The following is a 14724-nucleotide window of genomic DNA, read 5'->3' on the forward strand; positions in this document are numbered from 1 at the left end:
AAACTTTGTACTTGTGGATAATGCAGCACTATACCCAGATATACAGATATTCTTTCCTTAACCTGTACACTATATAAATGTTTAACATTATCTTTAATAAATTTGTATTGATTCAACAGAAGCTGGTTCAGGGTGAGGGATAGCTCAGTGGTTTGAGCATTAGCTTGTTAAACCCAGAATTGTGAGTTAAATCCTTAAGGAGGCCATTTAGAAGTCTGGGGCAAATGGATTAAAAAGAAAAAAAATCTGTGAGAGATGGTGCTTGGTTTGCCAAGAGGGCAGGGGACTGGACTTGATGACCTCCCAAGGTCCCTTGCAGCTCTATGAGATGTGTATCTCCATTTATTATTAAAAGGTATTACCTCACCCACCATGTCTCTTCACATGGCTACAAAAACACTGCATACATCAGTGAGTAAAAACCCACTGGGAACTGAGTTTTACACCTGGATTTTAACACACCAGTTCAAAGTGGCCTCAAATCCCTTTTTTTTGTCCTCTCTCACAACAGATTAGCAGCACATTACCCTATCAACAGTGAAAACAATTGCTTGCCTCTCCCACTTTGTGTTTTTCAACTATCAACCAACATAATTCAGCATATGGGACACTGTACTAATGTTTATATTTTACTGTGCAAAGGTACAGCTGATTATCAGGGCTGTCTGTAAGGTGCTGTGGAGCCCAGAATAAATCCCCCCTCCCCCGGGCCAGCCCCTGCCCCCACTCCCTATAAGCCCCTTATCTGCTTCTTCGTATCCCTGCTCCACCCCGACCCACCCCCATTCCACCCCTTTTCCCACCCCTTCCCCATTCTCTAGCAAGAGGTGCTGTGAGTCATTGAGGCACTGCAGAGTGGAGCCTGTAGCACTGTTGCTAGGCCCTACATTGCCCAGGCCCCACTTAGCAGGGGTGGGGCAGAGAGGAAAGGTGCCGCCAGCACCTATGCCACCCAGGCTGTCAGTCTCACTGAAGTGTGGAGACCCCTAAAGCACAAGGCCAGGGACAACTGTCCCAAACCATCTGAAGGACTGCACAACACTGCTAATTGTGTTCCATACTCTGTTTGCAGAAGCTGAAGGTGCACCTCCAGAAGACATAGAGAAGGTTGCAAAGATGTTCTAGACTCAAGCCTTCCACAGACTCCACAAGAGCTAACGCATATACTTGATTAACTCAGGAACCTCGTAACACACTGATGACTATGAAATAAATGTGAACAAGTTAAACAAACAATGGAAAGATATCTAGATACTTCTGGTGGAAGCAAAACAAGCTGAGTGAGTACTGATGTGCTAAATTGAAATGAAATTGCAATGCACATTCAGAGGGCAAATCCATTAGTGAGGTCACTCAGGATGCCAGGCAGCCGCTGGAAAGGTGAATAAAGTTCAGGGAATTTATTAAAGTGGGTTCCTACTTTTCATTTCCAGTGGGGCCTCTCTCCAGTGCTAATGATCTGACACCTTTTTAACCATGCAAAGCTGTGTAAACCTCTCCCAAAGGGCTACTGCCCAGATGCTTTCTGACATACCAACATGCCTAAGTCCCATTGGTAGAAGTCAGGCTCCTAAAAAGCTTTGAAGATCTGGGCCCCCATCTGTGCTAGACCTTGACTGCTCTGCCTGCTGAACTAGCCAAGCAGAATTGTCAAAGCAAGGAAGCTCTTCACTTCCTTTGGGATCTCGCTCATTAGGAGGTCTGAATGGTGATAGGTGGGGTGGGGGGAAAGGTATTCAAACCCCCCTGAAAGGTAGTGCGGCAAGAGCCAGCCTGCAGCATCATACCTCGAACTGCACTTTTTAAATGTGTTGGCTTCTCTTGTTGATGAGCTGTTTCCCGTTCCCTGGGACCCGCATTTCTAGATTTTTGGAAGAGATGGTGAATGCTGAGCTCGAGGAACCAGGGGGACTAGTAATGCACTTCTGGGGCTGGAGGCATAAAGGGACTTGAGGATATGCCTTTTACTGGGTTTACACATTACAATATTATACAGCTCTGTACTTTTATTTTAGGGAAGCAGCAAAGGCCCTGGCACCACTCGATAAAATGATAAATGACCTGAAGGAAGCAGAAGGCACTAACAGAGAAACCAAAGACACCTTCATAAGATTAAATGGAGAGAGACAAGAAATTAAGACAAAAATCTCATGGGTATGTTTACATATAAGGTAGCCAATGATTTTAGTTTATTATCCATTTATTGTGGGATTTTATTATTTTTCTAGTCACTTAAATTATAGCCGTTTCTAAAACCTAGATTGTGACACAAAAATATCAAAAATACTGTACAGTTTCATTAATGTAAATGAGAACAGATTTTCACCCAGATGTGTCACCAGTTCCACTTCACAGGATGTTTGTCAATTTGTTTGCTTTCTGTGGTGAGTTTTGCAGGTTAGTTACACGTTGCGTAAAGGGAGCGTGGCCTTCTGGTTGTTCTCCTATAGGCTGAGAATAAAGTGAGTAAGACAAGTGAGGAACTAAAGGGCTTTTCAAAAGAACAGTCTGAGCTGGAAGATGAAATTGCCATGCTGCAGAGGGAAATGCTGATGAACAGGAACTAGGCTGCAACTGCGAAAGCAGAGGCTGAACAGGCACAAAGTGAAGCTATGGACATAGATAATGGAATGTATTTCTGTCTTGTAGTCAAGAAAGAAAATCACTGTCTTTCTCAAATGGTTCGCATTATTTTTGAATGAGACGTATAGTGTAAAGATGCAAGCATACACCTTTCAAGATTTAAGCATTCCATTATGCCATCAAGTTTAGAGTTGCACAGATTCAGTATTCCCTTCCTATTGTACCTTATCCAGCAAACAAGCCCTGTTTACTTACATCAATTTAAACAAAAACAAATCTTGGGCCAGACTGTGATATCCTTACTCCCACCGAACAGGACATTGCATCATGGGTCAAGGTACCACTAATGAGTGAGTGAAGGTATTGCACTCTTGTCCCTTGTATTTAACACACTTCTCTGCAGAGAAAACTGTTTTGTTTATTCCTCTTGATGCTCAGTATAGCTCAAATTCTCAAGTACTTGCTAAGCTAGATAGAAAATTTCCAGCATTCTCTGCATGAATAATAAAGAGCTACAGATCAAAAGCCAAAGCATGTGTTGAATGAGCCTCCACACTAGAAGAAATCCAGCAGAAATAAAATTGCAGCCTTCAAAGTAACTGGAACCAGGTGGGGAGGGAGTCAGAAAGTCAATATTATTAGACCAAATTTGTAAGAATTATGCTGTGCTTAGTTCATTAAAGCTGAATTGAACCTTGTGTCTTAAAATGGAAACAAACACAAAACCAAAAAGGGCAATAAACCAGGAATAAGAGAGCCTTTTAAAATCTTGCTTAGTTTATATTTATTATCCAGCACCATGCACCTCTTTATTTTGGATAGTTGAACAGGCAAGATTGTTCTTATTGTGATTTCTTGTGGATTTTACAATTTCAGGGCTTCATTCAATGTATGTTAATCCTGGGTGAGTTTTAGACGAAAAAGAATAAAAGACACAGGGGCCGCGTCTACACGTGCCGGCTACTTCGATGTAGCGGCGCCAACTTCGAAATAGTGCCTGTCACGGCTACACGTGTTGGGCGCTATTTCGAAGTTAACATCGACGTTAGGCAGCAAGACGTCGAAGTCACTAACCCCATGAGGGGATGGGAATAGTGCCCTACTTCGACGTTCAACGTCGAAGTAGGGAACGTGTAGTCGTTGCGCGTCCTGCAACATCGAAATAGCGGGGTCCTCCATGGCGGCCATCAGCTGAGGGGTTGAGAGACACTCTGCCCAGCCCCTGAGCTCGATGGTGGCCGCGTGCAGCGGCCCCTTAAAGCTCCCCGCCCCCTGCCTTCCTATGCAGGAAGCTGAGAGAACGTGCAGGCGGCAGCCCAGACACGCGGCCAGCCTGCTCGTCCCTCAGCTGCCCCAGACACCCCCCCAGCTGTGATGGCCGCATGCGAGCCCCCCAAATGCCCCCAGGAGACCCCCCCCAAGGGGATCCAGGGCTCCCAGCCCAGCAGCCAGGTGGGGAAGTGGCAGCGGGGCCCCTCCTGGATGGAGGCCGAGCTTCGGGACCTGCTGGGGCTCTGGAGTGAGGAGGAGGTGCTCCAGGTAATGGGGAGCAAGAGGCGGAATGCGGATGCATTCGCTCGGCTGGCCGAGGGCCTGGCCGCCAGGGGTCACCCTGCCCACACTCCGGATCATGTCCGGAGTAAAGTGAAGGAGCTGCGGCAGGGTTACACCTGGGCCCGGGATGCGGCCGGCCGATCTGGGGCTGCTCCCGTCACTTGCCCCTTTTACAGGGAGCTCAGGGACATCCTGGGCCCCCGGCACACCTCCTCCCCTCTGGCCACGCTTGATACCTCAGCCGACGAGCCCCCGCAGGCCCTGGAAGCGGAGTCCGCCCTGGAGGCAAGCCCCGCACCCCGGGGCCCCCCCCTGGAGCCCACCCCCAGGGCACCGGAGGTGGAGGAGGAGGAGGGGGAGTCCTCCTCCAGCGACGCCGGCCTGCGGATCGCCATCCCATCATGGAGCTCCAGCCAGGCGTCCGCCCACCGGGTGTCCCCCGACCGTGGGAGTGGACCATCAGGTATGTACCCCCCTGGTGCACACCCCTGGGGTTGAGGGGTGGGGGTAATAGATATGACCAGGGCCCTCCACATGCCCAGATGACCATGGCCCCAAGGACAGCAGTGGCATGTCCCTCAGAAGAGTGCATCAGCCCCTGCCCCCCAGCATGACAGTGCCATGCCCCATCCCTGGGGCTGGGGGGAGAGGAACCTCTAGGGTCCCCCGGGGGGAGGGGGTGGGACACCCATCAGCAGCAGCAGCAGCATCTCCCGGGGACGGGGATGGGGAACCAGTAGCAAAGGGGTGGGGGGACAAGGGCCACGGCTCGGGGCCCACACTAATGGCTGTCTCCACTCTTCTTTCCCCCCCTGTGTTCCACAGCTGCACCATCGGAAGGACCAGAGAGCGCCGGCGAGGTGTCAGTGGTCCCAGACAGCCCACCGGGGCCATCACTCCAGGCCAGCCCCTCGGCGGAGGACCGACCAGCCCCACGGTGGGGAAGACGGCGGACCCAGCACCACCACCTGACAGCGACGGACCCCCAGCTGCTGGCCATCCATCGTCGGCAGCTGGAGGTTGCCGAGCAGCAGCTGCGGGTGGAGGAGCGGCGCCTCCAGCTGCAGGAGCGGGTGCTGGCCTGGTGCCAGGAGGCATGGGGGGCCTTCATGCGGACCTTCGACCATATCGCTGACTACCTGGCCCCCCATGCCACGCCAGCCGCCGCTGCGCCCGCCCTGCCTGCTCCACCCACTGCTCCACCCGCTGCGCCGGCCGCCGTCGCACCGCCACCGAGGGCCCTTCCACCGAGGGGGACCTGGGGCCAGCTGACACCCACCGGCCATATCTACCGTTCTGCCCAGCCCCCAGCCAGCCCCGGCCAGGGCTGAGGCTGAGGCATGGGTCGTGGCCGCCCACCCCCAGCGCTGGACATTAGGGGGTGTGGGGCCCAGGACGTGGGTCCCCCCCTTTGTATATATTTCCCCCCCAGTTTAATGTTATTTTGTAAATAGTTTTTGTAGTAAGTACAGGCCTAGTATGAGGCCTTAGGCCTGAACCAAAGTAATGGTCAAAACTTTGCTAACAGAAAGCAAAGTGCAGCTGTAAGCAAAAGGAATGCATTGCTCACAGAAGTTGGCAAGAAGAGGGTTGATGTTGCAGAAACCTATCTACTTAGCATGTTGAAATAGGAACATGGTACCAGAACACCCGACCCTGGAACATTCCACAGATAAGGAAGAACAGGCCAACCCATCCCAATGACAGGGGCAGATGGGTACTATGATGGACAGAGTTGTTTTGTTCAAACCACCATGCACAAGGTGAGAGGCGGCACCTGGTTACGTAGAAGGGTTGTACCTCAATACGTCAGGAGTGATGTGTAAATTGTTTGTACCTGTGTATAAGAATGTAATCTTGGGATGTGGTCTGGGTCCGGCCGAGGGGGCAGTGGAAAGTCCCGCCACTGACTGAGCCGAGTCCATTGACCGTGGGTGCATATTTGTAGTATGCCCTGACTTAGACTAAGAAATCTACAGGGAACTACTACTGTATCCAATACGGCAATAAACCTGGCTGACGTGCCTTCGCACCTTACTAGACTCTGTGGTCATTGGGGGCTCTCTTCGAGTCTGCTGTGTCAGCTATCTGCAGAGCTGGGCAGCACACAGAGGGAACCCACGCATGCAGCCGAGTGATACATTGGAGAGAGCAGAGCACCACGCTGGTGGCAACTCTGACGACACTTTTATATTAGACCCCTGTTGCTATGCTGATATTTGCCCCCCCATGTACATAGTTCTCCCCTTCCTTGTCTTCCCCTTTCATCTTATCTTATTTATAATACATATATATAATTTTGATTTTGCCTGTAAATAGTTAATCATGATAATAATAATAAGAGTTCAACAGATATTTGATTTGACGAACAAATGTGTGCTTTTATTTACGAGAAAAGTCGGGGGGGTGTGCTCTTGGGTGCTCTGTGGTGTGGGCGTAGGGGCAGGGAGCGTTGTGGAGGATGCGGGGGTGCAGTGGGGGGTCTGCCAGCGGTCACCCCGCGGCCTCGTCAAACTGGGCCCACAGGGCCTACCGGACCCGGGTCCCTTCGGGGGTCCACCTGGCGACTGGGGGCAGCGGGTGGCTGCACATCGGCCCTGCCGGCCTCCACAGCCCAGCCCTGAAAGAAGGCCTCCCCCTTGCTCTCCACCAGGTTGTGGAGGGCGCTGCATGCACCCACAATCTGGGGGATGTTGGTGGGGCCCGCATCAAGGCGGGTGAGGAGACACCTGCAGCACCCTTTGAGGCGCCCAAATGTGCGCTCTACCACCTGGCGCGCATGGCTCACACGCAGGTTGAAGCGCTCCTGGCTGGCTGACAGATGGCCCATGTAAGGGTGCATGAGCCAGGGCCGGAGGGGGTATTCCGCATCTGCGATGATGCAGAGGGGCATGGTGGTGTCCCCCACAGGGATCTCCCACTGGGGGATGCAGGTCCCCGCCTCCAGCCTGCGGCACAGGCCCGAGTTCCAGAATACCCGGGCGTCGTGGGTGCTGCCAGCCCAGCCCACATAAATGTCCAGGAAACGGCCCCGCAGTTCACCAAGGCCTGGAGGACCACTGAGTGGTAGCCCTTCCTGTTTAAGTAGCGTCCTCCACTGTGCTCTGGGGCGCGGATTGGGATGTGGGTCCCATCCAGAGCCCCGAAGCAACTGAGGAAGCCCAGGGTGGCAAAGCCCGCGATGGCGGCATCCGGGTCCCGAAGCCTCACGAGCCTGTGGAGGAGCATGGCATTGATGGCGTGGACGACCTGCAGGGGAAACACATGGGAGAGCACCAATGAGGGGTGTGCAGGGTGTGTGTGGCCCTCCCCTGCCAGGGCTGCCTCCCCCTCCCCCTGTGGGTCCTCTTACCTCCATGACGACAGCCCCGACGGTGGCCTTGCCGACGCCAAACTGCTGCCCCACGGATCGGTAGCTGTCTGGACTGGCCAGCTTCCAGGTAGCGGTGCCGACCCGTTTCTCCACAGTGAGGGTACGCCGCATGAAGGTGTCCTGGTGCCTCAGTGCAGGGGTGAGCCACTGGCATAGCTCCAGAAATCTCTGCCAGCTCATGCACAAGTTCTGGAGCCAGCAGTCGTCATCCCACTCTCCGAGCACCAGCCGCTCCCACCAGTTGGTGCTGGTGGGGTAGCTCCACAGCCGGCGGCGTATGAGGCTGGGGGGGCGGGGTGCTGCAGGGTTGGGGGTTGCGTCCTTCTCCCCTGCGAGCAGCTCCTCCTCTGTGGCAAGGAGGTGCTCAGCTGCCTCCTGCATGGCATCGAGCAGGGCGAGCACTGCTCCTACAGGGGCGGCTGGGTGGACCTCTGGCTGCTGCTGCTGGGGGTCCATGCCTGCGTCGCTCAAGGTGTGCGTGCCTATGACTCTGCAGACCGCGTGCTGTGCAGGCTGTGTGTGTCTGGGAGGGGCCCTTTAAGGGAGCGGCTTGCTGTTGCCCCGGAAGCACTAGTCTGCCCTGTGACCCTGTCTGCAGCTGTTCCTGGCACCCTTATTTCGATGTGTGCTACTTTGGCATGTAGACGTTCCCTCGCAGCGCCTACTTCGATGTGGTGCTGCCCAACGTCAACGTTGAACATCGACGTTGCCAGCCCTGGAGGATGTGTAGACGTTATTCATCGAAATAGGCGATTTCAATGTAGCGTGCACATGTAGACGTAGCCAGGGTGTGTCTAAACTAGCTCCCTACTTCGAAGGGAGCATGGCAAGTAGGCTGGCAGGAGACTATTAATGAAGTGCCGCGCTGCATATGCAGCACTTTATTAAGGTAATTCTCCCCCGCAGCAACTTCAAAGGCACTTTGAAATATCGGCGGGTTAGCCGCGGCTATGCGCAAGCTGGCATGGCAGAGTTTAACACTTCGAAGTTGCTGCGGGGGAGAATTACCTTCATAAAGTGCTGCATATGCAGTGCAGCAGTTCATTAATAATCTCCCAACACCCTGCTTACCATGCTCCCTTTGAAGTAGGGAGCTAGTGTAGACATACCCATAATGTATTGTTCAGGCTATGTCTAAACTGCAGGCGTCTGCCAAGAGAGCAGCGGACTCTCGGCAGATGTCTGCTTCGTCAGGAGCATTCTGCCAACATCCCTGCCTTCCTTATTCCACGAGGAAGAAGGGATGTCTCGGCAGAGGGGGGTTTCCTAACATTTGGCCCTGTGGATGGTCCAAATGTCAGGAAAGCCTCTCCCTGTGGAACAATTGGCAAGAGATAGGAAAATGCAGTGTGCAATTTCCGTATCTTTTGTCAATCATTCTTGGCAATTTAGACACAGCTTCAGAGAAGAGTGATAAATGGGGTAGAAAAATATCTGCTTTCCTCATAGGTCAAATAAGTTACAGAGCACAATGTTACACAAAAGAAACTGTTTGTTTGTCTGTTGCAGGAATTTGTCAACCTTAAGAGAAAATATACCACTCTGCAAGAAAAAGTAAAAATAAAAGGACTTCCCAGGGAAACACTATAAAAACTGAAGCAGCTTAAAGAAGCAGTAGAGAAACTGGCTGAAGACACCATAGGAAAAAATCAAAAGACTAACAGGTGTCCGCCTTTCATTTCCATGCCCAGCAGTGAAATATACATGAAAATGCTGAATGACAGATATATAACCTGAAGGCCTTGTCTACACAAACAGAGTGCACTGGTTTACCTACAATCAGTTTAAAAACCAGCTGAGTTAAACTAGTGCGAACAGTTTCAAACTGGTTATCTTAGTTTACCTTGTGCCTGTGCACTTTCTAACATAAGCTGAACTGCTATAAGCCAAGCTCAAATCAGGTGAAGAGTGTCCACACAGGGTTGTGCCATGATTGAAATGAATTGGTTTAAAAACACACTGGTCGCAACACTGTGACCTCCAGCATGATTCTACCCAGTGCTGAGCACTTTTTGGTTTTTATGGAATCAACAACTTTGCCTGGGGAATGGGGAAAAACTATTCAAATGGTGAGAATTTTGGATGGGTGGGGATAGGTAGAGTAGAAGGAGTACCACAGGAGCCAATGGGAAGTGAGAATATTGAGCATCTTGTACAATCAGGCCCTTTGTGTCCTGATTGGAGTTTGGGTACATCTCTAAAGCACAACTGAATGCAAATACTGAGTGGCTGGGACAAGCGGCTGGGATGCTGCTGATTTCAGTGGGAGCTGGGATGCTGCTGATTTCAGCACTAGGCTTGCTCTTCCCAACCTCCAGCTATAAAAATAACGAAATAGCAAATGCCTTCCTGGGGGTAAATTCTTTTGGCTGCTAATGGGGGACAGGAAGGGGAGCACAAGAGGGAATAAACCTGTAGAAAAGACACTAAAGGAAAAAAAGTCGTCTCTGAGCATTCTCCAATCCTAAGGCCTTGAAACTAGAATGACGGGGATCTTAGGGATACACTTGATGAAAAAATGCAGCTTTGATTCAGTCATTGCTATGTTTTCATGACAAAGACTTGGAACCTCTGAATGACTCTGGAGTAAATCTGAGGTAACTGAATAGAAGCCAGTGGACTGACCCACCTAAAATTCCCATAAAACTGAGTAGGATCAGATGAGATCTTTGATGATGGTCTGTGAGTCTTTATTTACACAGTGGAACACTCTGCTCCTTTTAGTCATTACATTGCAACCAGCTGACCAAGACAAGATTACCACTGTCAAGCTCATGAAGACCAACGGTGAAAGCACACTTGGAAAAATAAATATTTTGAAGGCTGTTGTATTTCTTTTTTTCTGTCCACAGACAAAACCATTCATTCCATTGCAATGTGAAAGATTCCCTTGGAGAAATGTGTGTTGCCTCTAAAAACATTTGAAGAGAATGTTTTATCTGTGAAGTTTACCCACCAACAAATGCATCAGTAAATGTTACTTTCTTCTTTCAGATCTGGCAAAGAAACTCCAAGATCTGAATCAGACTAAACAAGATAAAGCTGAGCAACTGAAGCAACTAGAGGATCAAGTAATAGCCATCAAAAATTACATTATTAAGCAAGAAAACAAGCATGCTACATGCAAAAGTTAGGAACATCCTTTCTTAAAGGTCAGGGGAAATTGGCTCAAGCCTCTGTTTTTACCATTTTCTGAACTTTACAGAATAGAATGGCTGTGTTCTGCCGGGCCAGTGCTGTATACAGTACTTAGATACATAGAATCATCTGATTCTCTGTTGGTTTTTAGTTCAGTTTAATTTCCATGGATCTAGGAAATAAACCGTTAATAAAATACTTGAAGACATTAGCTGGGGCTGTTTTTCATGCTGACTCTTACTTGTTCTCCCAGCAGTAAGCCCACTGGCTCCTCTTAAGTAAAAGGGGAGAATCTGAATATAGCTCAGCCAGTGACATATGTAACAGGCTCAAAGGACACGCAGACTGCAAGGCTATTCCCTGGGAGATTTGTACCCTCTTGAACCCATCAGCCCACCATCAAGCCTTCCAATGAACCCCCACTAACACCTGTAAGAGTCCTTGCAGTGGCCCTTTCTTGTGTGTGGTAATAAATTATGCAGGCTTGTGAGGAAGCTGAGGAAATGAGGGGAAGGAGAAACATGGTTGAAGGAAATGCATCTTTTCCTCTGCCATTCTCCCATGTTTGAGTAGGGTCGGTGGGCAGCCAATCTTGGTTAATACTCTGTATATTCCTGATCTACTAACTGTGTCAAACTCCTTTGTTAAGTCCACAAATCCTATGAATAATGACTTTCCTTGTTCTCTGCATTTTTCCTGTAGTTGCCGAAGTGAGAAAATCATGTCCATGGTTGACCTGCCAGCCCTGAAGCCACACTGTGTTTCTGGATAGACTCAACCTGCGAGTTTTTGCAGGCGTTTGAGAATGACACGGGCAGATGATTTACCTGTGATGCTCAGTAACAAGATGCCTCTGTAGTTGTTGCAGTCACCCTTGTTGCCTTTGTTTTTATACAGACTGATGATGTTTACATCCCTCATGTTATGTGGGACATCTTCTGCTCTCTAACACTTTAGGAGTAAGTCGCAGAGGAAGGGGAAGAGCACAGCCTTGTTTGCCTTCAGGACTTCAGCTGGGATTCTGTCATTTCCTGGTGCTTTTCCATTGGAGAGAGCATCAAGAGCTTGAGAAAGTTCCTCCTCTGTAGGCTCTGCATCTAGCTGAGACATTTCTGGAAGAGGTTGGTCATGTGAGAAGAATGGGTAACGAACGTCTTCCAAAAGAAATCCTCTTCAGTGAACTGTCATGTGGGTTGAGAAAAAGAGGAAGACCAAAGCTAAGATTCATGGATACATACAAAAACACCATGAAAAAAGTCAACACTGATCCAAAATCTTGGCAATCTACACCATCACGTCAAAATAACTGGTGACAATCTCTACGACAGGGCACATCATCCTTCGACAGTACATGTGCAAGCCACGCAAAAGCACATCATCTTGGAAGGAACGGAGAGATAGCCGTGTTAGTCTATACACTATCAAAACAAAAAAGCAGTCCAGTAGCACTTTAAAGACTAACAAAATTATGTATTAGGTGGTGAGCTTTTGTGGGACAGACCCACTTCTTCAGACCATAGCCATAACTCTGGTATGGCTATGGCTTGAAGAAGTGGGTCTATCCCATGAAAGCTCACCACCTAATACATTATTCTGTTAGTCTTTAAAGTGCTACTGGACTGCTTTTTTGTCTTAGAAGGTAAAACTCTCAGACTCAAGAATTCGAAAATAGACTGACATGTGGTTATTACAATCAACCGTGCAAATCCAATATTGGACAGACGAGCCACCAGAGAAGCTGCAGACTCGAGCACTGCCCATAGATCCTCACCGCCGCTGCTAACCACGGTCTCTTGAGACAAAAAGGGGCCATATTATAGTCTCCCATACACACCATTCTGATGCTAAGCAAAATTGTCCACTACACAGCATCAAACCACCCCACCCCACCCCCTTGTGGCAGGAATCCCAGGATCCACTTTGAAAGTCGGGTCACCTCCTCTGAAACACAGCACGGAGGATGAAGCAAGCACTGGCCAGCCCAGTGAACCATGCAGCCTGTTTGTTTACTGAAGGCAGGGGACCAACTGCTTCTGTGGGCCCCTGGCAAGGTGTCTGTGTGGGGGGCTGGCTCCATGCATCTGGAAGGGGTGTGCAGAGGGGGCAAAGACAAGCAGCCAGCTCTCAGCACTGCTTGGACTGCGGTGCTGGACACCCTCCATCCCCAACCCAACCCTCAGAGCCACATAACATGCACAGTGCAACGCTCCAGTTGTAATTTAAAGATGCCTGGGGCTCTGGCCACTGCTGCTGCAGCAAGTAGAGCCTTAGGCCCCTTTGAATCACTGGGCCCTGGGGCAACTGCTCCCTTATCCCACGCCCCTCCTGTCAGCAGGCCTGATTGAAGACCTCCTCCATCTGACCATTAAAGGACATAAGTGGTGGGTTCCAATTTTCCTCTCAAACACTAGGTGGCGGTATAGAGCTGTTGAAATCCAGTCTTCCCTGTATAACTAGGACAAGTTGTACATTTCCTAACCTTGAAATGTTTTGAGCAAAAGTTAATGTAATATAATTCATCTAATCCACTTGAAAAAAGAAAGATTACAGTGATGGACAATAAAGATGTCATAGCCATAAAAACCACTGAGGAACCTCATTGTGCAAATGCTACCAGGCATAGAGATTACTACCAGAGCAGACACTAGTGATCACTTATGTTGTGTAGGCCAGGTCTACACTGGACACTGATTTCAGTACAAATACGTTGCTCAGAACCATGAAAAATCCACACCACTGAATGACAGACTTATACTGACCTAACCTCCTGTGTACACAGCACTGTGTTGGCAGCCAAGCATCTCCCACTCATGCAGCATTTCAGGAAAAGCAGATTTAACATGCTGTCTCACTTTTTTTCAAAAATAACACGAGAAAAGTTACATTATAAGTCACAAAGATTTGTTGTTGGTTCTGTGTGTGTGTGGTTTTTGTTTTTTGTTTTTTTTTTAATTACAAAAGTCACTAAGGGATAACACAGGAAAAAGAAACGTAAGAACGTAGGAGCATAAGAATGGCCATACTGGGTCAGACCAAAGGTCCATCTAGCCCAGTACCCTGTCTGCCGACAGTGGCCAATGCCAGGTGCCCCAAAAGGCATGGACCAAACAGGTAATGATCAAGCAATCTCTCCTGCTATCCACCTCCAGCCTCTGACAAACAGAGGCTAAGGACACCATTCCTTACCCATCCTGGCTAAGAGCCATTAATGGACCTAACCTCCAATGAATTTATCTAGCTCTTTTTTAAACCCTGTCATAGTCCTAGCCTTCACAGCCTCCTCTGGCAAGGAGTTCCACAGGTTGACTGTGTGCTGTGTGAAGAACTTCCTTTTATTTGTTTTAAACCTGCTGCACATTAATTTCATTTGGTGTCCTCTAGTTCTGATATTATGGGAACACATAAATAATTTTTCCTTGTTCCTTTCTCCACACCACTCATAATTTTATGCACCTCTATCATATCCCTGCTTAGTCTCCTTTTTTCTAAACTGAAAAGTCCTCATCTCTTTAATCTCTCTTCATATGGGACCCCTTCCAAACCCTTAATCATTTTAATTGCCCTTTTCTGAACCTTTTCTACTGCCAATATTTCTGTTTTGAGATGAAGAGACCACATCTGTACACAGCATTCAAGATGTAGGCATACCATGGTTTTATATAAGGGCAAGATGTTCTCTGTCACATTCTCTATCCTTTTTTAAAAGATTCCTAACATCTTGTTTGCTTTTAGCTCTGTTGACTGCTGAAAGCATAAGGCTGGGACATTCAAAAAGAGCTGGAGGGAGTTAGGCCTCCAAATCACCATAGGCCCAGTGCTTGCTATCATCAGGGTAATACTTCAAATTCCTCTATAAATTTCTGTCTTCTCTATGTGATAGCAACAATGGTTCTAACTTGGCTCAAATTACTGCTGTTAACTCTCACCGCACTTGTCCCATAAAGGATATTATCTACTTTGTTCAGTTTTTCTGAATGATCTATATGGCTATTGCCATGTGCAAAGATTAGCCAAGGTGCATTACAATGTAGCCCAGGCTCTTGTTGCAGCAGTTAAACATTACATATTCTTTTGTC

The 14724-nt window shown here is 49.0% G+C and overlaps 1 protein-coding gene and 1 pseudogene across 1 annotated transcript; one reads left to right on the top strand and one right to left on the bottom strand.

The window, feature by feature from the left end:
• The window catches only part of LOC142019579 (laminin subunit beta-4-like), a 31460-nt pseudogene extending 19636 nt beyond the window's left edge, over window positions 1–11824 (top strand).
• On the bottom strand, window positions 6658–7891 carry LOC142004969 (uncharacterized). Its single transcript, XM_074982646.1, has 2 exons — window positions 7490–7891; window positions 6658–7386 (listed from the first exon to the last, which is right to left on the bottom strand). Exons 1-2 carry the CDS (start codon window positions 7889–7891, stop codon window positions 6922–6924), a joined length of 867 nt encoding a protein of 288 aa, XP_074838747.1. The 3' UTR covers window positions 6658–6921.
• Window positions 11825–14724: the final 2900 nt, after the last annotated feature.

The sequence above is a fragment of the Carettochelys insculpta genome, chromosome 1, assembly GCF_033958435.1.
Source record: "Carettochelys insculpta isolate YL-2023 chromosome 1, ASM3395843v1, whole genome shotgun sequence".
In the NCBI taxonomy this organism is placed as follows: domain Eukaryota; kingdom Metazoa; phylum Chordata; order Testudines; family Carettochelyidae; genus Carettochelys; species Carettochelys insculpta.

Coding starts and splice junctions, on each gene's coding strand:
- LOC142004969 (XM_074982646.1), bottom strand. CDS start 7,891: ATGCAGGAGGCAGCTGAGCACCTCCTTGCCACAGAGGAGGAGCTGCTC. Junction 7,387..7,489: donor TCGGGGCTGTCGTCATGGAG/GTAAGAGGACCC, acceptor TTTCCCCTGCAG/GTCGTCCACGCCATCAATGC.